General features: G+C 38.8%; 2 protein-coding genes and 3 non-coding genes across 6 annotated transcripts in view; 3 read left to right on the plus strand and 2 right to left on the minus strand.

Moving 5' to 3' along the window:
• Nucleotides 1-2766: 2766 nt before the first annotated feature.
• Nucleotides 2767-5266, minus strand: LOC137103753 (hepatic lectin-like). The gene is made up of 7 exons (XM_067484419.1): nucleotides 5156-5266; nucleotides 4985-5029; nucleotides 4374-4439; nucleotides 3998-4075; nucleotides 3738-3889; nucleotides 3532-3656; nucleotides 2767-3446 (listed from the first exon to the last, which is right to left on the minus strand). Exons 2-7 carry the CDS (start codon nucleotides 4998-5000, stop codon nucleotides 3269-3271), a joined length of 615 nt encoding a protein of 204 aa, XP_067340520.1. The 5' UTR covers nucleotides 5001-5029; nucleotides 5156-5266; the 3' UTR covers nucleotides 2767-3268.
• A 1708-nt stretch (nucleotides 5267-6974) lies between these two features.
• Nucleotides 6975-25506, minus strand: part of LOC137103812 (uncharacterized) — a 28362-nt gene continuing 9830 nt past the window's right edge. Inside the window, exons 11-41 of one of the 2 annotated variants that reach the window (XM_067484543.1) lie at nucleotides 24712-24871; nucleotides 24433-24624; nucleotides 21137-21308; nucleotides 20940-21007; nucleotides 20692-20789; nucleotides 20351-20531; nucleotides 19774-19977; nucleotides 19166-19316; nucleotides 18579-18643; nucleotides 18107-18199; nucleotides 17523-17755; nucleotides 16957-17137; nucleotides 15733-15927; nucleotides 15385-15535; nucleotides 14925-15040; nucleotides 14637-14783; nucleotides 14319-14469; nucleotides 13474-13646; nucleotides 13097-13232; nucleotides 12417-12536; nucleotides 12264-12301; nucleotides 11954-12071; nucleotides 11720-11826; nucleotides 11070-11265; nucleotides 9481-9737; nucleotides 9232-9397; nucleotides 8847-8998; nucleotides 8508-8622; nucleotides 8184-8432; nucleotides 7957-8086; nucleotides 6975-7410 (exon numbers count right to left, since the gene is read on the minus strand). In XM_067484543.1, coding sequence (XP_067340644.1) covers nucleotides 7224-7410; nucleotides 7957-8086; nucleotides 8184-8432; nucleotides 8508-8622; nucleotides 8847-8998; nucleotides 9232-9397; nucleotides 9481-9737; nucleotides 11070-11265; nucleotides 11720-11826; nucleotides 11954-12071; nucleotides 12264-12301; nucleotides 12417-12536; nucleotides 13097-13232; nucleotides 13474-13646; nucleotides 14319-14469; nucleotides 14637-14783; nucleotides 14925-15040; nucleotides 15385-15535; nucleotides 15733-15927; nucleotides 16957-17137; nucleotides 17523-17755; nucleotides 18107-18199; nucleotides 18579-18643; nucleotides 19166-19316; nucleotides 19774-19977; nucleotides 20351-20531; nucleotides 20692-20789; nucleotides 20940-21007; nucleotides 21137-21308; nucleotides 24433-24624; nucleotides 24712-24871 — 4702 coding nt within the window. In that variant the 3' untranslated portion in view covers nucleotides 6975-7223. Of the gene's footprint in view, nucleotides 7411-7956; nucleotides 8087-8183; nucleotides 8433-8507; nucleotides 8623-8846; nucleotides 8999-9231; nucleotides 9398-9480; nucleotides 9738-11069; nucleotides 11266-11719; nucleotides 11827-11953; nucleotides 12072-12263; nucleotides 12302-12416; nucleotides 12537-13096; nucleotides 13233-13473; nucleotides 13647-14318; nucleotides 14470-14636; nucleotides 14784-14924; nucleotides 15041-15384; nucleotides 15536-15732; nucleotides 15928-16956; nucleotides 17138-17522; nucleotides 17756-18106; nucleotides 18200-18578; nucleotides 18644-19165; nucleotides 19317-19773; nucleotides 19978-20350; nucleotides 20532-20691; nucleotides 20790-20939; nucleotides 21008-21136; nucleotides 21309-24432; nucleotides 24625-24711; nucleotides 24872-25506 lie in introns of those variants that run through there. The other variant, XM_067484623.1, reaches the window with a different exon arrangement.
• Nucleotides 22731-22803, plus strand: trnam-cau (transfer RNA methionine (anticodon CAU)). The gene has a single exon. It is a non-coding gene; the product is annotated as a tRNA-Met (tRNA).
• trnam-cau (transfer RNA methionine (anticodon CAU)) lies at nucleotides 22953-23025 on the plus strand. The gene has a single exon. It is a non-coding gene; the product is annotated as a tRNA-Met (tRNA).
• On the plus strand, nucleotides 23173-23245 carry trnam-cau (transfer RNA methionine (anticodon CAU)). Its single transcript has one exon. It is a non-coding gene; the product is annotated as a tRNA-Met (tRNA).

Genomic DNA, 25506 nt, shown 5'->3' on the forward strand with positions numbered 1-25506 from the left:
GTTAAATGTGTGAGAACACAAAGTTTTCATCACGAACACGGAGGTCAGCATCCTGAGGATTGAGCAGATTTAGCTACAAAGAAAATAAACACCCTGGTTATAAATCCAGCATTTACACCAATCAGGCATAACATTAAGACCCCCTGTGCAATTTAACCAATATCTATGGGATTTATTCTGGATAGATAAAGTGTGTTATGTCGAACATACAGTGCCTTGCAAAAGTATTGTTTGTCATCCACAAATGTAAATGTATCTCATTGGGATTTTATGTGATAGACCGACACTAAGTGCTTCATAATTGTGAACAAATAAATATCTGAAAAATGTGGTGTGCATTTGCATTCAGCCGCCCTGAATCAGTACTTTGTACAATCACCTTCTGCTGCAATTACAGCTGCAAGACTTTTGGGGTATGTTTCTACCCGCTTTCAACATCTAGAGAATGAAACTTTTGTCCGTTCTTCTTTGCAAAATAGCTCAAGCTGAGTTAGATTGGATGGAGAGCGTCTGTGAACAGCACATTTTAAAGTCTTGCCACAGATTCTCAATTGGATTTAGCTCTGGACTTTGACTGGGTCTTTCTAACACATGAATACGCTTGGATCTAAACCACTCTATTGTAGCTGTGGCTGTAAAGTTATGGTTCTTGTCCTGCAGGAAGGTGAACCTCCGTCCCAGTCTCAAGTCTTTTGCAGACTCTAACAGGTTTTCTTCTAAGATTGTCCTGTATTTGGTTCCATCCATCTTCCCATCAACTGTGACCAGCTTCCCTGTCCCTGCTGAAGAAAAGCATCCCCACAACATGATGCTGCCACTACCATGTTTCACGGTGGGGATGGTGTGTTCAGGGTGATGTGCGGTTTCAGCCTCACATAACCTTTAGCATTTAGCCCAAACAGTCCAATTTTGGTCTCACCTGACCACAACACCTTCTTCCACATGTTTGCTGTGTCCCTCACATGGCTTGTCACAAAACTGCAAATGGGAATTTTCATGGCATTCTTCTTGTCACTCTTCCATAAAGGCCAGATTCTGCTCTCCTTGTCCGGCCTGTCACTTTAGGTGGACGGCCATGACTTGGTAGGTTTGCAGTTGTGCTACACTCTTTCCATTGTCATATAGATATTTTTTTATAACCTAACGCTGCATTAAACTCCCCCACAACTTTTATCCCTGACCTGTCTGGTGTGTTCCTTGGACTTCATGATGTTGTTTTTCCACTAATGTTCTCTAACAAACCTCTGAGGGCTTCACAGAACAGCTGAATTTATACTGAGATTAAATTACACACAGGTGGACTCTATTTACTATTAGGCGACTTCTGAAGTCACCTTAAAGTCAAGGAGACAACATTAAAGGAAAGTGCTATGAGTAGAAATGTTTCAGCTTCATGAGATGCAACTGCAAGATAGGACAGAAAAGTTTTTTTTTTTTAAATAGTGTTAATTCACAGGAAGTTGTGGGCTCTTTCACAGTGGTGGGATAAATGAGCTGAAGAGCTTTGTTCAGGATGCTTTGGTGTGTAGGGACAAGCAATAATCGTTTGTTGGCAAAGAGCAGTGGACAGGACAGATTGCAGACCAGAACAAGGGAGTTCAGGTAGGAAGGTGCTGTTTAGTTTCACCAATATGCAGGCGGCTACAGGAAGCCAGTGCAAAGATCTGAACAGTGCTGAGACGTGACCTTTTTGGCTGATCAAAAATGAGACCTGCTGCTGCATTTTGCATCATATGGTGAGGTTTGATTGGGCAAAGGTCACATCAGAGAGAGCAGCCCTGCTGGTTCTCAGTGGTCTTGTGGCAGCTGCTGTCATTCGCATTTTTTGTTTCTGTGAGTTTGTTTTATTCATGTAGTTTTACCTTAAAAAAATAACCAAGCAGCTGAATCATTTTATCATGTGGTGGAGTAAAAATGACTTCTGTGAAGGGAAGTAAAACATAAGAAACATTTTTAAATATACATTATCACTGTGACTTAATCTTTACAGGAATTTCTTGTAAAACCATATTTTATAATAAAATGACAAATTTCACCGACTCGTCATAATGAAACATTTTTACCCCTTTCATAACGGAGAAGGGCCATGGAGAATTATTTCATATCTCGGGAGAACAAAGCTTGTTTTATCATGATAAGGTGATAATTTATCACAACTAAGGTGTTATGAAGTGAATAAGGTGAAGGAGGTTTTGGCACATACACTGCACGTGAACATTTATCTGTACCCATCACATGTGGCAGTGACCTGACGTGAGACTCGATGCTTCATTCTCTTCTTTCAGAGACTGGAGATTTTTCTTGGTTTGGGTAATTATCAAATGCTGATTAAAAAAAACTAAAGACATCCATTAAAGGTCAGTACTCAATAAGGAACAATGATGACAATGATAATTCATCAAAGTTTAAGTCTGAGTGATTATGTTTTATACAATAAAATAAAAACGTTTCAAATGTACACAAATGTTGCATTTGTAGATTACATCAGATTTTTTCTGCAATTTGCTTTGCTGTGAATATGATGAGTATGTGTGTTTATTTATTGACACCGGATCTTCTATTTATGAATAAAACAGGGCTGAAGATTGTGAACCATACTGTCCACTGTCAGAAAGCTCGGCCCTAAACGCAGAAAAGAAAGCATCAAAACAGGCTAAGAACTAAACACGTGACTGTTCTGATGTAAAGAGCTGAAGGCCCCATTCAAAGCATTACGTCACGGAAAGAAATAAACCAACAACCGCAACAAAAAAACCCACTTCCTGCTGAAGTTGTGGATGAGGCTTTATTGACACATCAGTTCCCCACGTTTACACAATTTTAAAAACATTGCTTCAATTTCATGTATTAATAAATACACACATTAAATTAATACATAAACATATACTGGTAAAACAGTCGCAACAATGCTGCCCCCAGTACAACGTGGCTTCTGAGTTTTTAGATTTCTTCATTTCGTTTTTTAGTCTCTCAACATGAAGTAACTTTAGTTGGTACAGATTCTACAGCTGGAGAATAATATCACAGAAACTGTTGCCGCATAATTTACTTACTGTCTGTTTGCCTACACAGTCATAGTTTAGCACAAAATCTAACTAATTTATCAAAAATCAGCAGGACACTGATACATTAGGGCTGTTTATTTCCAAATGTCAACTTAGTAAATTAAAATACACAGACAAAATATTTGAGCAGAGCAGACTTTTGTCTGGAAAATATTAATTTGGCTCATAATTTAATCTTAACTGGAATACAGACACATGTGACCTTAAAGTCCAGTTTCTGCTGACTTCTCACAAATTCTTCTTAGTTCAACTTCACAGGCTCTATCATGCCAACACTTCAGGTCAACAACTTCTGTTTTCTCTCCCATCATCACACAGTCCTCTTCAATAGGATTTCGTCCTGTCCGGTTAGTCGGCTGACCCGGGCTCCAAAAAGTCAAACTGAGAGATGTGGAACAGAGTGACCTCGATCAATAAAATGAACAACTTTGATACTAGAAATGGAGTAAAATGTTTTCAATTTAACCTTGTGCTGAGCAGTGATCCGTCCACCCACACCCATTTGTCTTCTTCTACTGAGTCTGTCAGTCCAATCCAGAAGCTGTCTCTACCATGCATCATTTTGTTTCTCACTGTTTCATCTAGGAATTTCTAAACAGGAAGAGTTTCTCTGTGATGATCATATATGTGATCAAATATGGGAAAATGTGAAGCTGCTGCAGTATTTTATACCTGCTCCTGTCTGCTGTCGATGTTAACCAGATCTCCTCCACGACTTTTACAGTCATCTCTGCTCTGTTGCCAGGATGAAGCATTCAAAGAAAAATAATAACACGTTCCTCTGTGAAGCTCCCAGCATCTTTCACACTTTGGATCTAGTTTGTCTTTGAAAAGAATAAAGTAAATAAGGTGAAGGTGGTTTTGGCCACATAAGCTCCACCTTCCTGCACATTTATCACATGTGGCAGTGACCTAATGATGTTGAGACTTACCTGTGAGATTTTTCCTCATTGCCTCATTCTCATCTTTCAGAGTTTGGAGATATTTCTTGGTTAGGTAATTATCAAAAGCTAATAAAAAAAAGAAAAAAGAAATTCAGTAAAGGTCTCAATAGTACTCAATAAGAAACAATGATGACTGAGTATAATTCATCAAAGTTTGAGTCTGAGTGGTTATGTTTTATACAATTGTTTTATACAATAAAATAACAAAGCAAAATTAAATATGTTCCAAATGTACACAAATGTGACAGTACATCAGATTTTTGCTGCAATTTTCTTCATTTGTAGTTGTTCTCATTCATTTTCTGTAAATATGATGAGTGTGAGTCTGGCTCTTCTGTATATGAATAAAACTGTACAAACTCACAGAGACGGTAAATAACAATGGCAGCAACTGCCAGGAGACCACCGAGAACCAGCAGGGCCACTCTCTCTTTAAGTTAAAAGAAAAAAATGAATTAACTTCAATGTGGTCATAAAGGTGAGGAAGTCACTTTATGCGGTTTTGCAAAATCTTTCACATTTGTGGCTGTTGTCCTCACTAGAAAAGTTGATACACAAGTTGTGAAATCAGAAAAGCAGAACCTAAAACTTAAAAGATGCCATTTTAACCAAAAGTAGCAGAAAATAATCAATATAATATCTAATGGTTTCATTTCTTCAATGTGATGATATCTACTTGTTTAATTTCAGACTTATTTCTGCTGCAATAGCTCCTACATCACACCACTATTGATTTGACAGCTACTAATCAATTACAAAATATGAACAGAACTACTGCTTTTTGTGTATAATGCGTAAAAACCAACCAACCCACCCTCAATCATCAGTACTGTTTTACAAACTAATATGACTAAAGCCCCCGGGAATATTTCGTACAAACTTTCCTGACATTGTCATTTCATCTTTCAGCTGAGCTTACGCTCAGTCAGTTGTTTAATCTTGATTTTAGCTAAAAGGAATTTGATGTGTTGTTACCTTGTCTGCGGCCCATTGTGCTCAGTCTTCAGGATCCCGATGTCTCTGCAACAACACATTTATTTCACCTTACACATTCCAACAAGGCTCTAAAAAAATCTTTAAGCCACATGATTCATTTCATAAAGACAATGGTACAACCATCATATGAGCATGATGATGAGGGCTCACCTTTAACTTGTGTCTGTAGATTTTAGGATTAGTAAACTAACATCTGCAGGCAGCAGCAACTCTGACTGATCATCAGTGCCAGTGACTTTGGTTTTATTGTGAGAAAAACTTCCTGTCAGACTCAAAGTGAACAGGGAGGAGACTCTACTTCCCTAAAATCCTTTTTTGTTGTGTTACTAATACTTGATAACTGTAAAAAATGCCTTTAAGTTAGACTATTAAGATAAAGTTCTTTTTGTTTTATTATAAAGAACAGTTTCATAATAATGATGTAGATGTGCTTTCACCTTCTGGTCCTTTTTCTTTATCCCATTTCAACTGTTGACTTTGGCAAAAGTGATATACTTTTAATTGTTTATTTCTAAGTAATTGCCTAAAAATATACTAATTCCCAATTCCATTTCTGTTCTCAAGTTTGAGTTTATCAAAAGTATTTTAAACACAGTTGAGCTTGGTGTGGGTGAAAACATGAATTTGGCAAACACACGGCAAATGTTGGGACACACTGATAAAACTCAACTTTTTAAAAGAAATAAATATTGTAATGGGAAGATATTTTTCTAGTAATTAAACAAGTTACGACAGTCTCATGACATAAATACTGTTAAAACAAAAATGTAAATCTTTTTTCTTCCTTTTATTACTTTTGTCACTTTCAAGTTGTTGTTTTTTTGTGTGGAAGTGTGCCAACTTGTCATTACATCACAGACGAGCTCTGGTTGGATTTCGAACAGTTTAACAGTAGAAAAGATTTTAAAAGATTAAAAGGGTTATTGTTGTATTGTTGTTGCCTGTGTAATGAGTCAGGCAAAGCAAGACCTTGAGAATTAGCAAGGACTTTACTGAATATCATGACCACACAAGTAATCCAATGTCTGCACATAATGAAGGGCCAATGTGTATAAAAGCAGGATATGGAGTCAGGCTCCAAGGACAAGACAGGACAGAATGACTTCAGCAGTGTTTGTGCTGTCACACGTGAAGTGACTGAGGTGAGAAACGTGTTAAAAGATGTGGCCATCACTTTAAAACAGTGCTCCAAGACAACACTGACTGGTGAGTAAAATTCTCATAGACTACTAGAATAACTTTTACTCTTTAATAGTTTATATAAAAAAGAAAAAAAAAAGAAATTTGATAAACACTATAAAAGTTGTTCTTACCTCATGTTCTTTTGAATTCCAGGATATTTTGGATGGTCTGTAGTTTTTAATTTTGTGAGCTGAGAAGTTCGACTTGAATGCTTGGTTAAACAAGTTATTTGCTTTATCATGAGCACTGGGGAGGTTTAATTGTTAAGAGCAACTTGTTTTTCACCGCTGTGAACAGTGGAAGAGAGTTGTAAACATAAAAAGGTCGATATGTGGCCCTTCACAGCAGTGTCACCGGTTCATTCAGCTTATGTTGTTACAGAGCGATTTTGTGCTCTAGTCCAACACTCACTGCCTTTCATTTATCATTTTGTTAAAACAAATACTTAAAAAAATATGAGCCTCCTTAACTGCCAGGGCTTCCACTGTGAGAGCAGTAAGACTAAACCAAAAGATGTGGCTCAGACAAGTAAACCATCAGCTGAAGGTCATTATAAAGCTGTGTAAACCTGAGGGAAGGTACAGATTCAGGAGATAAATCTATGAGTCAGATAAATCTTCAACAGTCATTTTAAAATGTCTTATAAAAATGGTTATTTTTTTTTTTCTTTTTAAGAAAGTGAAAAACAAGACCGGTTTGTACAATTAGTGCATGTATCTGAAATGTTTTAGTTACTAAGTAAAAGTCTACATTTGCTGAAGTGAGAGACAGTAACAGTCCAAACAGGTAAAGCCACAAAATTTATTAGAAATGTTGGTTGTAATTTAACTAAAACATCAGTCCAGACGGCTGCAGAAATTACAAAACAAGAACGTGAATCTTTTTATTACTTCTTTATGACTATAAAATATGTTCTTCTCAAGTTTACATAATTTCAGATTAACTAAACATGATGCCCACTTTGAATATAGTTCTCATTATTGAACAAAAACTGAATCCTCCTCATCATAAACATGGGGTCATCTGGTGTCTGCAGTTAGTCCATCCCTCCTCTATCTCCCTCCCCCCTCTGCAGCTGTCGGACAGTGAGGATTCTCAGGAGCATTGCCTCCATGGTGCTGTCATCCAGAGGGGTAGAGGAGAACCAAAGAGGGCTGCTGGGTAGGCAGGCTGGGTCTGGCTGAAGGTAGAAAAAGTCGCTGCGCTGCCTCACTGACTCAGGGCTGAAGGAAGGAGAGAAGAATAAGGTTTAAGTTGGTAGGTTTAAAAATGTTGATGAAAGAAAAGAAAGTCATGAGACATATCTTCATCTTTACACCTGAGTACAGGATGACTGGTCTGTGCATATTTGAGTGGAAAAGACCATCAAAATTCACCAAAGACAAAAAAGTGGGTCTCCCACACACACACACAAAAAGAGTTTGCAAACCATAAAACACAAGGCTTAGCACTTTAGCTAAAGGGACTAAATCTTGTAATGTATTCAGCACACAGAAAGGGGCTTAGCCAAAACACACATTTATGCCCGTCCGTGCTGAGATATGGTTTGAAATAAAGTCTTTTGCATTTGGATCTGATTGTGTAAACCTGTTATGGTTTTGTGTATATATTTCATAGAGAAATGACAGATAAGATCAATAAATCAGGCAGGAACTTCAGAAAAACAAAAGACATCGTACGGAAATGATTATTACCAGAGCATGAAATACAGTAGATGAAGAGACAACAGTCCAAACATAACTAAAAATGTCTCCGAGTCCAACACTCACCACTTGGACAGATAGAACTCGTAGAGTCTGACTGGGCAGCGGAGAGCATTCTTTGTGTTCTCCATCATCTCCAGGAAATACTTTTTATTTTCATTTTTCTTACGCTTTTTGGCTGGAACTCCATCTGCATCTGAAGAACACACACACACACACACACACACAAACATGACATCACTCAATACTAACGTAAACTAATGTTTATTTTTGACGCTCGGGTGTGACACTACCTGGCTCTGCCTCATTTAAAGATACAGGGAGATAGAAGCGCAGGAACTTGTTCTTAGTGTTGTTGGAGTTGGTTTTGGTGCAGCGCATGATGTGGGCAAAGGACAGCTGACGGTGCTCCTCCACCCTGGTGAAGCCAACGTACTTGCAGCAGAAAAAGAGCAAAGTGTTGAGGAGGACGAGAGGGGAGTAGGCCCCCAGCTGTTTGCACTCCCAAAGATACTCCTCCTCCACCGGAGAGTAGACGTAACCTGGTGGGGAGAAAATCTGGTCCATCTGAGCTGCTCAGAGACAGACAAATGACAAACAGGAGGACAACAACTCACCACTGGCTTTGAAGAGCGGGTTGAAATGTTTCAGGGTGTTCGTGAACTCCGTGGAGAACTTTGTGTAGATCAGATCACTGAATATGTTCTCCATACGACCGTTCTCAAACAGGTACTACAGAGAAACAAAAGGAACATTTGCTAAAAGAACCCTGACGATTCAAGCATATGATTCTCTCAAGTTTTTTCTCGCTTTTCAAATATTGTTTATACACTAATGTACAAATCAAAACATATTCCTGCCTGTGTTCTTTAGTGACTTAGTTTAACACTTAAAATTCCCATAGATTCTACTACAAATTCATTTGTGAGAGTTTCTCCGTCTACAGTTCGCGTTACCTGTTGGATGCCGAGGCAGAGGAAGAAAAGACTGTTGGGGGAGTACGACTTTCCATCAGGTCGTTTCACCTCCTTGATGAAGCAACAGAGGCTGCTGCTTAGTTCAGCAGCAGAGTATTGAAGAATATTCTCCTTTAACTTCACAGCATGCGCTAAATGTAGGACGGAGAAACAATTCATATCTTGTTGCTACAGGAAGTTTGATAGAAAAGCATCAGTTCAGTCCTCCTCTACTTAGCCTTTTATTTCATTGTAATCACCGACTGTTCATACTTCTGCACGTTAACTCTTTAGACACCTTGCATTACATTTAAAATTTGCTTCAAGGAACCAAAGGTTTACTGAATATCAAACTGTAAAAAGTATAACAGACAGAAAAACATACAAGAGTCTGGGCCCACATTAGTTTGCGATGTCCTCCACCGAATCCATCTTTTCCAGGCATCAATTCCACTCTGACTCTTCAACTTTTGATGCTTCCTAGACATGACCTCAGAGTCTTCCTGGGATGCCTCGTGTTCTGCCTTAGGCATCTGCTGTAGCTTAGCACCCTTGGACAGAGAGGAGAGGCCAGATTACAGCACAGAAACATAAGACTCCTGCGTGTAAACGATTCTCTCCGGTGGTTTGATACCTTATTCTTGTTGTTGACTTTCCCCAGAATTTGGAGCGTAGGCCCAGGTGCAGGGTTTGGTAAGCTAAATGAATCTGGAGAAGCTGGACATGAGAGTTCAGGCTGAGGCTTAAAGGCCACGCCCACACCTGAAACTGGAGGGGATTCCTTGGAGGTGTGCTGGAGACTCTGAGACTTGAGGCTGCTTTGGGGGCAGATCTCCTCCTGGTTGTTGAAACCTTCTTTCTCCAAGTCATGACTGCAGCCTCTGCAGCGATCTGAAAATATTGAGGAAACCTTAATGATAAACTCTAGTGGTGCACAGAGGGGTGCACTTCACTACAAAGACCAGCACACATTCAAAGAGGAAGAACATATCTGTAAATTCTATTAGTTTAAAACTTGTCCTCTTAGGTACATGTGGTCAAAACGACAGACATTCTACATGACAAAAAACGGACACATTCATTCAAAATATAAAAGTTCTTCACAATAAACAAGAAAATTATTTGGCCTTAATACCATGTCAATGTTGTAGAACCCACCAACATACAGAACAATGCCAGAGAATCAGATTAAATTAAAATATACCCAAACCTTTTTTAACGTTCCCCCAACTCACCAAGACAAACCAGTAATAACAAGACTTGCACACATTGGTCCACCGCGAATAAACTGTTTTCACATCATACGTGTAGCAGGAAAGGCAGTGTAATTATTATTACTGAAAACAAGCTTATCCAAATCAAGAAGACCCATTATTAACACCATGAGTTCTACCTACTAAAACTATTCACTATATCTGTTGTTGGAAATCAATCTCACCAACAGAGGATATAGAGAAAGCAACTAATAGTCTGTCACTAATATACTAGTATGATCTCAACCTGTTTCAATGTATTTCACACCAAACCCTGACTTCCAGGAATTTCCTGTAAAACTTCATGAATTAAGCTTTGCACACAGTTGCTTATAGAGTAAACCACTACATCTTCTCCACACCTATAAAAAAAAGCAAAGAAAAAAACAAAACAAAAAATATATTGTTAGGAGAAAGAAGTAATAATGAGGTGAAGTCTGTGAAGAAGAAAAAGGCTGTAACAAACAGTAACATAAGGACATAAGGAAAACTGTTCATCTTTGGGAAAAAAAACATCCCAGATTTCTAACAGCAGAGATCTCAAACAGACCTGATTTGCATCTACAATCTATATAAGAAGCTGGAAAAAAAAAAAAACACATAACACATAAAATCCTATTCAATCTATAGAGGTAGTGCTAATGTAACACAAACCAAATGGCTCATGGCATATATTAAATATCATGTTGGGCATCAAAGACTAAAGAGTCAAAGACTATTCTGAGGCAAGTATAAATAAAGTCATGATGAGCTCTAAAATGCACAGTCTGTGTGTGTAGTGATGTGCTTTGCGTAAAATGACACAAATGTATTAAATAGAGCAAAGATCAATTCCTGTTTTAAATAAACCTTTATAATAAACATAAACCTCCCCAAAACGCACTCATGAAACTGAGGTTTCCCTTAGCCCAACCGTCTTTCTACTAGTCAACAAAGTACAATTAGTCAGGTCATTTAACTAAATTCTTACCTGTAAGTGTTTGAGTTTCCTGCCTTTTTCCTTCTTTTACCATTTCTCTGCCCTCTTGGCCTCCTTCTCCTCCAGTCCTTTCTTTCAGTTTCGTCTCCATCCCAGACTTTCCCTCTTCAGTTTCTGGCTGGATCCGCTCTTTCACTGCTGCCTCAGGTCCTCCCAACGTCACAGGGAAAAACACTGGTACAGGCAGCTGAGTAAGGCCGATTTGGAAAGACGAACTTTAGCATCACCCGGACGTTGTGCTGCTCAACTCTCATTAGGAACAATTAGTTTGCATGAAACACTGACTTGAACACCCCGAACACAAACACACGGACTGACCAGTGAGGTCAAAATTAAATTAAACGAATCAATTAAATTAATATAATAATGCTATAGTTTGACAATACAGATTAAATAATTTAAAAAAAAGCCAGAGAAGAAAGTCTCCTTATTCTTCCCTATAATCTCCAGAAAACCTGAGACCAAAATGTCAAGTAAATTTAATGTGCTGACACAAAAGAAATTTCACGTCTTATTATACTGTTTTGATGCCTTCTGATGTTAGAATCAAAGATAAAAAGTGAATTAAGCGAAACGCATCCAGTGCAAATAATCTAGCAACAGCTGAAACATTAAAACAGAGACTGTAAGGTTTTACACACCGGTAGCGGCAGGCCCACAGGCTTTGGGGTGTACTGGCTGTACATGGTCATAGGTAGTGGAACATACACTGGTACTGGAACAGGCAAGACTTTGGGTAAACAGGTATCTATGCAAAACAGAAAAAGGAAGAATATTTTGGAAACAGGATGTGCTTGTACATCTTAGTAGTTAAATATTCTAATCTAAATTAAAACAGAGTGCAACAAAAAACGCTTTTAAAAAGGGACTTTTACCAGTTTGTGCTTCTGCGTCGACAGTCTGTGTTGTACAGCAGACTCCTTTGTTGTGGACCAGCGGTGTGCAGAGCATGGACTTGTTCTTCAGCTCCTTGGGAACTGTTTGGATGCTGGCCTAAAGAAACACAAAGAAAATTATAACATCTTTCACAAAATTAATTATTCAAAGAAGCAGCTGCAAACACCAGGTTTATATAAATGACATGTATCTCTAGTTGAAATATGTGCAAAGAAGACAGATGTTGGTTTTTAATGCAACTTGTCAACAAAATCAAGAGAAAGACTGTGATATTTGGAGTAAACTTACATGTCCGACGACCTTAGTTTGAATGTCAGGGACAGAGCCTGTGCAGATATGAAAGAGACAGAGCCAGAAGGAAAATATGTCAGCACTGGGGAAATCTGGAGGCCACTTATGTTTTAAGAGTCTAAAGGTGTGTGTGTGTGTTTTTTGGTGCACCGTGTTGCGCAGCGCCGGAAGAAGCACTGGGACGCCTCCCTAGACCGCTGGCAAGCGAGATGACATTAGAAATGACCGGAGGGGAATCCACTGCAGCTGAGGATCTGGGAGGTGAAGAGTCTGAGAATGAGGAACACATCAGTTAGTAGGTGTTGTTAGTGATTATAAACATCCAACATTTACATAGTAAATAAAATTTAAACCCGTCAATATGACTGAAAGTGTTCATCGCTTACAGTGCTGATTACAGTGTTACTCAGATGGACTCTGGCACTGTATGAAAATACACCCACACTCATTCATTAAAGTGTATTTACACTATGTAGAAAACCGACAATTGACAATGTTATTTAATAAGCAACAGTTTCTTAACTACATTCCCCAGCGCAGTGAACTACGCTGTCGAGTTTACTAGACATCACTAAGCTCTTTGTATCAAAAACATTTTATAAAATGTCTTTCCCGATGGGCGGCACATCAAATGTTACAATCATCGACAACTGTTTGGACTAAGGTCCATCCAGATTTCCTCAGTCCGAGAAAGTATCTGTTCTGTTTGGCACTGTGGGTGTTAATAATCACTTCAGATTCACTTTTGGACGCAACAGAACAGCAACTTCTAACTTACCAGGTTGTAGAAAAAAGAAAAGAGCTAAACTTCACACAACAACTATACACACCTGTGTCAACTGCCTGGATCTTTTTATTGCAAAAGTGTAGCAGACATTTCAGGTCACAGAAATGTTTGACCTGCCCCAACATGGGCAGACACTGCCTCAGTTTCCCTGCCTGACTGCAGGCATCACATTTGGCAACCTGAGTGAGGGTAGAGAGTAAAAGAAAAGTCAGTATTGCCCATAATTTTAGAATATTTTGTGATCAAGCTTTTTTGGATAGCACTATATTGTAGTTATGATAGTGCTACAAATCACAAAGAAATAGGGGCTAATTGATATAATTGAGTGCATTTACCCTGGGAAAATAAAACTGAAAACATTTTAACTTCAGACACAGACTTGTTACTTAACAACTGCATCTGCAGTCAACCTCCACTTACACAATAGAACAGCATTTTGAAATTTGAGCTGCAGACGTCAGAGCAGAACCTTTCCTCCTTGTCATCATACTTAGCAGTCACCACTGTCGCGGATATGGAGTGGCAGTAGGCACAGGGGCAACAGTGCTTTCCCCAGCTCTTCTCCAGCTTATCACGATAGAGCATTTTGCAGCCTGGTAGGAGATGAAGAAGAGTCTTGATTCAATTTCTTTATTTTGCTTAATTTAACACAAGCGTTGAGCAAAACAATTCAAGTCAAGTCAAGTGGCTTTTATTGTCATTTCTACTATACACAGTACACAGTAGAAACGAGGTAATGTTCCTCCAAGAACCAAGGTGCTACAAAACAACACAAGCTATGTAAAGTGCATCGAGTGCAACCTAGTGCAAACAGTGCAGATGAAAAAGGTACAGACAGACAGTGTAGACAGACAACACAAGTAACACAGAACCTAAGACAGTGCAGACCAGTAAACCTACTGTATACTATTTTACAGTACAGTACAGTACAGTCAAGTGTGCTAAAGGTGTAAAAAAGCAGCATGTAAACAGTGCAATTGCATTGGAATGTGCAAAAAACAGCAGGTAAACAGTGTAGTGCGGTAAATGTAGAATAATAAAAGTAAATAAATAAGTGGTGGTGGAATGAGATGAGTAGTGAGTGATGAAAGTGTGCCGAGTTCGGTTTGTAGTGTGTTTAAGTTCCATTTCAGTTCTGTGTGTTGACGAGCCTGATGGCTTGCGGGAAAAACTGTTGCACAGTCTGGATCCTATTACCTAAAATTATTTGCAATGACTTACCCTCAGCACTAACTCAATCATCTATTGCACATCTGTCTTCTTACCGTCACTGCAGAAGTAGCAGTCTTTGCCATCAATCCTCTTAGTGTCTGTGATGATTCTTTCATTCTTGCAGAATGCACACATGCCTGTGATATTGTTGACCCTCTTGAACTCTTGAGAACAGGCCAGACTGCAGACAAAATTAATTTTGTCCTGTGCACACACACACACACACACAAAAATTTCTAGTTTAACAGGTTTTGGAAAAATACTTCCATAGCAGAAATTTGCAATACGTAAATCTCTGAAGCAACATGACTACAGTTCCCCTCAGATTATGTCTACTGAAGCTGCCTATTTTAAATCAGCAGAGACAACACCTTTGTCTGGATGACTTTGGGTGTAGACCCGATAACGCGTTGACACCGGGCACATAGCAGTTTCTCTGGTGTTTTAAATAGATCGCACTGGGTTTGGTTGGGGACCCCCGTGGAATTAGTAGCACTAATCCTGTCTTTCTGGGCATCCTGTGGTGCAGGGAAACAAAAAAAAACTTTTTAAAAAATGTTTTATTCTATAACATGATGAGAAAGAAAATCAGAAGCCTGACCCTTATAGGTTGAAGGAGTACGAGACTCCCATTTCGTATAGTCTATAGGTTGTACTACCTTAAAAGCCATGGCGCAGGTTAGAGTGCAGAAGTTTCTGATGGAGCCATTTGACATGGCCAGGTGGCAGGCTGGTACTGCAAGCTTTCCACAGTTGTCACAATTCAGTGCAGTGCCTGTGGGGGAGGGACAGTTTTCATTAAACAAACTTTGGCCCAATGGCAGTATGTGTTACTTAAGAGACCCATATCAAGTGCATATTGTGCGTAACACTCTAAGAGCAGAGCACAGATGCAAGGGTTTGAGGTTTGGTTGGTTTACCAATTACCAATTACCTGTTTCATATGATGAAGAACTCTGGAGTAAGAATAAAATTCTTAGCTACAATTTTTTAGAAGTTTTAACACATCGACAGCTTTAAAGTTTAAAGTCTACTGACACTGGCATAATCATAATCTTGATTTAATGGCACATGAGTAAAGAATGAAAAGAATGGCAAAGCAAAAGAATCACACAGTACCTGATGCACTGATAGCCTGGATCTTTGAGGCCATCAAACAGCTGCTGGTGCAGAAGAGCTCCAACTCCTCTTCGCTGTTTTTGTTTTCAATCATTTCCGTCACCAGCTTAGAGGTGTGGCACATTGCACATGGCTGGTGTGCTTTGACTTTCTGCACAGTATTAATAAAACGTAGAGGAAAACTATAAACTCCCATGACCAACGCATTTCACACTTAGTAACCAATCTTGAAGAATTAGATGAAAAAAAAATTATAACGTTTAATTCTATTACTCCATGGATAATTTGTTTTATGAACATTAAAGAACAGATCAGCTATTTAAGGCAGTAACACAACTTTACAAATACCTTTTTGACCTGGGCGAGACATGCTGCACTGCAGACTTTTTTGGTACGATGTTCCACCTTGAGCATGAGCGGATTCTTGCAGCAGTAGTGGCAGTTCTCACAGATGGACAGCTTGTTCAGGTTGCAGAAACGGTTTAAACAGGGTTCACTGCACATCTTATAGACACGGTCATCTTGTATAAACTCGTGCTTGCTCTACAGGAGGGCAAACAAAAGGACAGTGTATAAAACGGGTTTAAATGAGAGATTCATAATTGGGTTTATAATGTTTAAAACTTTCCACAATCAGAACATAGCTATTACTACATGTGTGTGACCATTGTAAAATACTTACAGGTGATAGTTAGGTTGAAATCATGTTTTATAGCAGTTTTCTCCATTATTGCAATTAAAAGATCAAAGTTAAAAGATCAGATTAACCCCTTTCAGACATGCCTTGCTTTTCCCTGCTCATCAGATTAATAATGGCAACTGAATTGGCCTTTTAGTGTTTCAGACATAAACTTGGATACAGCGTGACAGCATGCAGTCTGACAGGCATAGTGCTTTTTGTCCCATACTAAAAAAAAAACACACACACACAGAAAAAAAAACCCAGACACTTTTTTGAAATTATTTTCCAAGGGAAAGCACGTAAAAATCAAAAAGTTTGTTCTTAAAGTCACCACTGGAGGGAACTCACGTCGTTGGAGGGAAAACTGATCTCAAGGGGGAATTGTTGGATTCTCTCTATACATCTTTATAGTCTTGACTTTATTCTTGGCGCTATATAAATAAAGTTGAATTGAATTATACAAAGTTGATGCAAAACAACTAATCACATTGCTGATGCATGAAGTGTAAATGGTTAAATTTTTTTTTTGCAGGCCTTTTGCAGTCTGCATAATAAGAGTCTTTGCCAAGGTGACACAAAGCGAGTAGTCCCTCAGATAACGAAGTCTAAAGTTGAAATATGGACTCTTCACGATACGTAAATTATATTTTACATTCCACTGGTTCTGTTTTTTTATCCTCAAATAAATTGACTACAACTAAAGCAAATTAAAATAATCTTGCATGTATAGCAGCTAGGGTGTGTGTACTTTGACTCTTTCCGTCATGGGCATGTCTGAATGAACCGTAACATAAAACTGACTAATGAGTGAATGACACAAACATGTCACTTTAACTAACTGATGACAATAGCAATGTTTTATTCCTATATGTAAGGATTTATTCTCTTACAATGGAATATCTGCTACACATGTTGCATTGTGAATGCGACCCGACTGGCACAATGGGTATTTTGGTTGACATCATTGTCTTGTAGTTGAAAGCGGACAGACAGGCCTGGCTGCAAAAGTCCTTCGTGGCCCCGTTAGAATCCACCAGGGCCTGGATGGCGTCCTGAGGCTGTGGGATCACCCTGTGAAGAATCAGGACGCAGTTAACATATTGTCAATGTTATGAAACTGTCAAGTGGTAGAGGTATAGATGATGTTAAACACAAAAGTGGAATATGACATTTGTGTTCATTTTGGGAGAGATGAAGAAAATGTTTGTTGAAGTAGAGAAATGCCCACACAACAGTCCAAACCCATTCCACTAACTAACATTACAAATGTTAACTGCTTAATATTAATGCCCAGTCCCGATATTTCAATATTAATGTTGCACTCCCAAATTAAATACTGAAATTTTTCTAAACCTCGAGTTTCATGGTCGATTATAGAAGACAATGTTGCAATCTGAAACAGAAAGGATGATATGAAGGCAGAACACATCAGTAAAAACTTCCATGTCAGACTCACTGAAGACAGAACTGACAGGTCTTTTTCACTGGTTTCATTTGGTAAAATTTCAACAGACAGGAAGTCGAGCAGAAGACATCTGCGTGCCCTTTTCTTTGGTAAACTGTTTCTCCATCCATCAGGATGTTTTTGCAGTTGGAGCAAGATGCAGGCACATCCTCATGGGTGACAGTGGGTGCAGCAGGTTTAGAGTCTCCTGTCAAGGAGAAGATTGAACTGATCTTTAAGTCCTCCTGAAAAAAATAAATAAACAGAACTGAGATGATTTACAGCGTTGATGAACTGGTCAAGGAACTTTGAACTACATTGGCAGTAAAAGATAAATTCAACAAGAACAATAAATTATTTAAAATTGCCCCATGCACATCTGTTCCTCAACGGTATTGTTGATAACATCATCTGCAGTTTTATTCATATCAATATTAAAAGCGAGCAGAAGTATGAGCAAGATTAATGTACATGTTAATCATAATAGTCAGACAGACCTCATTCAAATACAGTAGTGGAATGTAATCCCATCAGCTTTTACTTCACTACAGTTGAACAATATATTTCGAACACTAAAAAAAATAATGTGTGTCCACCTTTGCCACACTTGGTTCACTCTTAATGTCCAGTGTAGATACAGACAGTGTGACTTTCTGGTTGTATTCATCATCAATAGGCTCTTCTTTTATCTTGAATAAAAGTGAACAGAAACATCAATTAGCTGTGCAACATACAGGAAAACTCAATGGAAAACTCAAATTTTGTCATTATTACTGTGTTTAACTTTTCTTATACTGTTCGATCACATTAGTGACAGTCTCAGTTTCTCCAGGAGGAAGGGAACCTTTTTTTAAGTGGCCTAAAATGACGCTGAAATGCAGTGAAATCTGCACTTTATCCGAAAGAAACTGAGATGCATATTGCACTGTTTATTGCCATTTTAAATTGCATACTTAGATAAGTTATTAGGTATGTTTATCCTGCAACTGCTCACACAAAAATAAGGTTTAGAATAAAGCCTTGAAGGGTTTTACAATTATAGCAGAGAACCTTGTTAAACATACTCACAAAGAAATGTGGTGGTGGTTTCACTTCTTCAAGGTCATTCTGTTCACAGGAAGGTTTGCGCTTTTCTAAAAAGACATTTGACAAGGTCCAATAGGTCAACTGAGCCTTGGTTTAAAACAAATTATGGTTTGCAAAAGCAGAAAGTCCTTCAACTAAGTTGTTAAGGACATTTTAAAAATCTGCCACACACAGAGGTAGTAGTGTATGAACAATGGATAAGCTATAATCTAATTAAGAAACATGAGGAAATGTTTTAGCAAAAAAGCAATAAAAAATAAATAAATAAAACAAAAAGAGCACTGCTGGCCTAAGGGGTCAGAGAAGTGAGCTAATCGCCGGAAGTTCATGGGACATGTGAAAAACCCCAACTGCCCCAGTGGAGCTGCTCAATAGCCACAAATCTGACTTCTTGTGCCGTTTCATTCAGCTGTGACTGTGGGGTGATCCTCAAAATGAGAGGAGGCTTCTCATTGAATCTACCCTACTTGAGGTTAAATAAAACCCATTGAATTATACAACAAATGGAGTACACAAATATAAGACAGAGAAACCGTAAATCTGCGTTTGAAAATATGCTTGTACAGTACCTGTCACAGTCAGAAACGAGGCCTTGTACACCATCATACATCTGTTGCTGCAGAAGAAGTTCAAGCTGCCGTCTTGATTTTTGTTTTCGACCATGTCTGACATCTGATGAGATGTCTGGCACATGAGGCAAAGCTGAGGTTTTGTGACTTTCTGCAAAGTCATAAACAACCAGTATAAAATTATTTTCAGTTTAGATATGTTTCTCATGGCATCCTGTTAATGCATCTCACGATATTGCCGGTTATTAAAAATCAAGCGTAAAAACTAACAAAACCTTATACCTTTCTTTACCCGCATTCAGTTCATAAAAAGAGCCTTAAATTTAAGAATCATGACCAATTAAGGAAATTACTTACTTTTCCTTTTCAGCTCCTGAGTCTTTAAATAACTTGCTTATTTAGGACATATTTTTGAGCAAAATTGCTGACTGGTTTTCAAATCTATTCAAACAGTCTAGTACACATTGTTAATGCTTTAATACTGTATGCTAATGTGCTAGATTCAACAGTGTTAATGTGAAGGTTGCACATATTTTAAACAATAAATTCCATATAACTGTCAGTATAAAAAAGGATTTTGATCTGATTTTTCCATTTAATTTCTCTACCCCTTTGAACTTGACCAGACACTCTTCGCTGCAGATGTTTTTACTGCTATCGTCCATCTTCAGCTCAAACTGTCGGTCAAGGTGGATGGAGCTGCAGACGTCACAGGTCAGCAGAGGCACGATGTTGACTTTCCGGAAGTTCGTGAGGCACGTGTCGCTGCAAAGGCCATGGACAATTCCACCCAGCATCAGCCTGAACTTGCACTGAAATTGACATACAGCAAGTACAAATGTGGAGCAATTACTATGAATAGACACAAAATTGTTTTGTTTAAATTTTATATACAAATGCAACAAAGCAATGTGTCCTGACTTTTCGTTTACTTCGCATCATGTGTGTAGTAGCTGAAATGTCTGAAAACAGTCCCTCAAAGGGCATATTGTTGCTATTGCTGCTTCGTACCAAGAGGCATTTTGAAAAAACGGAAACAGTATCTTCAGTTGAGGTACACAGATGAACTATGTGTAGGAAAGTTGTAAAGTGTGGGCGAATATGTTGCTCTTTTTGAAGAGAAATTATAAAAGCAGATCACTGCCCAAACCCTACTCCAAATAACACACAGAGTGAGTTCCTTACATAACAGTATCTGTTGCACATCTTGCATTCTAAATGAGGTCCTAGTGGAAGTAGAGGTTTTGTGGCAGCCAAGCTCCTCTTGGAGTTGACAGAGGCAAGGCAGGTTTCACTGCATAATTCCTTCATAGTTCCTGAGTCATCCACTGGAGCCAGGATGATGTTGTGAGGCCGCATTATCACCCTAAAGAAAAGATGAATGATTTTGGACTTTGAAATGTTCGAGTGATTAATATTTGATTTACTTATAAGTCCCTCTTTTGTCTCAAGAGCACATAGACAAAAATGATCCAATAAAAAACAATGAAGTAAAAAAACAAACAAACAAAAACTTATGAACTTACCGAAAGCAGTTGTAGCAGCTTTTGGTGACTAACTTGATTTCAGGGTGTTTTTCAGCAGGACAAGAAGAAGTGTAGTCTGACCTGATGTTTACATCCTCCTGTGTGAGAGTGCACAGCGGTTAGAAGTCGTCCTCAGATAGATCGTTTGCAGTTTTACATGCTTTAAGTTGCTCTTGTTACAAATTTAAATATCAATCAGATTTCCTCGTTCCTCCAATAAATACATTTATTGTACGGCATATACTCACAGTATTTAAGGTTTGCTCCAATGTTATGCCCCTTTTAGTCTTTTTCATCTGATCTGAGCCTGTCTTTCCTAAAGACAGAAAGCAAACACAGATTAAAACTTTTAGTTTGCAGTTATTAACAATCTATACACTCAAAACAACCAAAAAAACAACAACAACAACACCACAATATCTTGACAAAGGTTACTGTTTAGTACCTTGAAGTTTGTGCATCAGTGTAGACCCTAGTTTGTATGATGTCACACAGTTGCGACTACAAAAGAGCTCCATTGTCTCGCTGCTACTTTTGTAGACAATCATGTCAGGCACTGGTTGAGTGGTGTGGCACATGGTGCATGGTTGGGGTGTCTTGATATTCTGCAGAAGAATCTAACAAGAAAACAGGCCGTGAGTGATATTGCAGAGTGTTTATTTCACCCTGCAATGCTGTGAATAGGTCACCGGGAGCCTGTTTTAATAAACTGATTAAAAACTGATTGTGGTGCTCGTCCAAGTCAACATTAATGCTACTGCAATAAATGGCTTCAAAACATGGCAACAGATTGTGAGTGGGATTCTCTGGATGCGAGGAAGGGAAAAGTCCATACAACTCTGAAAGTTAATGGTTACTTAAATGGGAGTACAAAAAAAAGTTGTACTCAGCGACGCTTGTCTGTGAAGGATTTACACTATATTCTCTCACCTGTGTTTGCACTGCCAAGGAAGTGCTTTGACAAACTTTAGAGAAACCTGGTAAAGTACAACAGAGCAGTGCACTATACAAAAGCTGACAGTTACGTGGGACTTTGAGGAGGAATTCACATTGTATGGCTGTGTCTTCATGTCTAAACCACACAAAAATAAAGTGCTGCAGCAGATAGTTAATGAGTCTCTCTTCACAAATTAATTTAAACATAACTTTAATTTCTGAAGAAGAAACATCTGTAATAGCTAATTATGCATTAAATTGTTATATCGATTAAAAGAAATGTAAGGAGTTACTACTTTTAACACGTCACTACAGATCATGTTTTTAATTACAATGACAATTTTAGACTTATTGCAGACCTTGATGCATTTCTTTTAATAAACCCAAATCTAACGTCTAAAGATAACAAAACAGCAAATAAAATACATACAAATAAAAAAACACACAACAGATACACAGAACCATAACTGCACGAACAAAATCGCCATCTAATGTTTTTATGAAGCTTTATGAAGTAAAGTTAACGGTAACTGTAGAGACCTGACCACCGTTAAGCAAACCAGCGTCAATTCCACGATGTCTCAGTGGAAAGATTTCACTTCTGTTTTTTTTGTTTGTTTGTTTTGTTTTAAGAAAAAGAGTAAACGCAGGCACGAAAATGTGCGTGAAAGGAACAAATCCCGACGAAGCTGAAGTTGACGTCCTATTTAAAGCTTCCTAGTGGGCAGTTAAGGAGAAGTTCAGGGGAAAGTTAAGGAGAACTATGTTAGGTTACGAACTGCAGCCACCTTTTCTCTGTGAAGTTGCCTCCAAGTTCAGTCGTGACAACGTAACGTGGAGGTTCAAATTTCTGTTTTTATTGAGGACAAAACAGTGTTACGTCCACTAATCACAGGTCGCCAGTCGAAGCTGTTTTCGACACAATCAACTGTACCTGGGATCAAACCCTGTTTACAGCGCTCGTGCAATCGCAAACTTTTGAGGTCACGGATGATCGTTAACACGCCGTCGCTAAAACAATGCTTAATTCCGAAAACAAGAACAACGAACACACCCGTTGACCCCCAAGCGTTCACTGTGTTCTATTCTATCGGATTTCTACAGCCTCGTTGGCGCAGTAGGCAGCGCGTCAGTCTCATAATCTGAAGGTCGTGAGTTCGAGCCTCACACGGGGCACATGTTTTACAACTCAGTCAGCCGATCACCCACAACAATAAAACCACCTGTTTGTTTTACGCTGCGCTATACATAGGACAGTACATCACCCTCTGTAGTCTGTAGCTGCTTGTACTGTTCGGTTTGTTCTATTCGGTCCGCTTTCTGCAGCCTCGTTGGCGCAGTAGGCAGCGCGTCAGTCTCATAATCTGAAGGTCGTGAGTTCGAGCCTCACACGGGGCACATGTTTTCCTACTCGCTCTGCCGATCAGCCACAATAATAATACCACCTGCTCAGTTTATGCCGATCTATACATAAGACAATACATCACCCTGTTTTCTGTAGCTGCGTGTACTATTCCCTTTGTCCTATTCAGTCCCATTTCTACAGCCTCGTTGGCGCAGTAGGCAGCGCGTCAGTCTCATAATCTGAAGGTCGTGAGTTCGAGCCTCACACGGGGCACGTGTTTTCCTACTCGCACTGCCGATCTAGCTTTGCTTTAGCTGTAAAATAGACACTGCAGTGCATTTATTTTAATTTTCCTGTGCTGACCCTTGTGCACTAACAAATTAATCAGGTAATATTTATGTTGTATAGCATGGTACCATCTGTGGTAAGAAGGTCCTGAAGTACAAATATGGAAAATGTCTGACAGACTGGATCTAAAGTACTAAACATAAGTCTCACCAGAGGCTCAGTGCATTGTTCAAAATAGAACTGGTGCCATTTTAAAGGCAACAATGGTGGTAACAATACTGATTTGATTTAGATTTTACCTGTTTACTGCACTTTTTAAATCAGCTGCTTGAAAAATAAACGCAATTCAAAGCATAAATTTTAAGCATCGTCACTTTATATTTTGCACCTCAACTATTACACGGTGCTTTATGTCTTGCTGGAAACCTGATATGTTGGGAATGAAACAAATTGTGTGCGTGTAGATTTGCAAGTTGCTATTCAGGGCTCCTTGACTTCAGTCTTTGCTAATGCAGTGGGCAGTGAACCAGTCTGAGACTCAAAGGGTTAGTGTATTTTGTCCCAACCAAGTGAATGGAGTTATAGCCATACACCTTTGTTGTAGTGAAGTACAACTCCTGCTCAATGTCACTTGACTTTAAACATACAAACATATTGCATAATTGTACACCCAAATGTGTATATTAACCTGTAGAAGAATAAAGTCAATAAAAAAATGCACTAATTAATGCTTCTTCAATCACTCTTCCTATATGCTGGTGGGCTGGGTTCGAATCCCGTCCCACCAGCCAGCAAGGTCTACCCTGATGCCGGTCCGGCAAAAAACACTCGCATTCCCCCGTAGTGACCCCTGAAGGGACAAGCCGAAAGCCGATGATTTGATTCAAGTTGCCTGTTCACTTCTTTTTCATTGCTGGAAGATCAAACAGTGAACGTAAGTAGAAATAAAAACAATTGCTGAACCAAAAATATATATCGCACTAAATAGCCATTAACCCAGTAAACTTATTTTATGCACAACTGTAAACATACTGTACTGTTGTCCTGCTTTTTCTCCTGTTTCTTTTCCTAATATACTATATAGTGTGTATCACATGTGCTGTGATTTAGTCTAGGTTTGTGCACTGAATGGTGATTCTGGACCTGCACTAGGCAGTAGATTTTTACATCACCTCTTTAAAATGATCGAGACATCTCTCAGTGCAGATGGTTTTTGGTTCCCCCTCTAGCTTCAGTACAAGCTTCTTGAGGCACGGGGAGCTGCAGTTCTCACAGACCCCCATCTTGTCCCTGCGAAAATCTTCCAAGCAGGAGTCACTGCAAAACTTATGGACAGCCTCCTTCAGGGTCAACTCACATGCGGCCTGTACAAAGTAAAGAGGCAGTGAGTAAGGTAAAGACACTAATTTGCTGGTTTGAACTTGGGGAAAAGTAAACGTGTATTTACTCACAGGGCATGATTTGTTACACATGCTGCAGAGGAGATGCGCCACTTGGGTGGATCCAGTGTTGGACTTGTAACTGGTCAGGCACGTGACACTGCAGAAATCCTTCATAGTTCCTTTAGTGTCCACTACAGCCATGATGAGGTCCAGCAGCTGAGTTATCGACCTGACAGATCAGGGAGAAGAGATGATCCAGAGTTTCTCCGCCTTCAATGTGGCAAATAAACTTAAAAATAATGTTTATCCAGAAGCGCAGGATGAGATAATAATGGTAATGAAGAAAATTGAGAGTATAGCTAGTGGAATTACTTTGGAGAAATGTGAAAATGTGCTGGTACACTAGCTGTAATGGGTGGCATACTGATTTAATAAAATATAATGCCCCAATTATCACAATTTTAAGATGCAACGGTTACCATGACCTGTTATGGTAACATTATATAGATGATATAATGAAGCACAGGTTATTTATTGGTGGTGAGATGTTGTATTTAGTCAACGGGAACATGTGCTTTCTTCTTGGCAGGAGATGAAAATGCAAATATTAATATTATACGTAACTCAAACTGCTAAAGTGTAAGTTACGTAGATGGTGCAGGAAGATTTTAGAGCTCGTTATAACTGTGCTGTTGTCCATCACTATAATGTTTCAGCACTTCTCCTTTTAAATAGTAGTACAAACCTCTTGTACTCCATGAAGTCTGACAAATGTGTGGGTCAGATCCAACAAACCAACCCACTGAAAAAAAAAAAAATCAGCCTAGAAACTTTACCATATGCAGGTACAAGGTAGTAGTCCCC

Source organism: Channa argus, chromosome 1 (genome assembly GCF_033026475.1).
Source record: "Channa argus isolate prfri chromosome 1, Channa argus male v1.0, whole genome shotgun sequence".
NCBI lineage: Eukaryota > Metazoa > Chordata > Actinopteri > Anabantiformes > Channidae > Channa > Channa argus.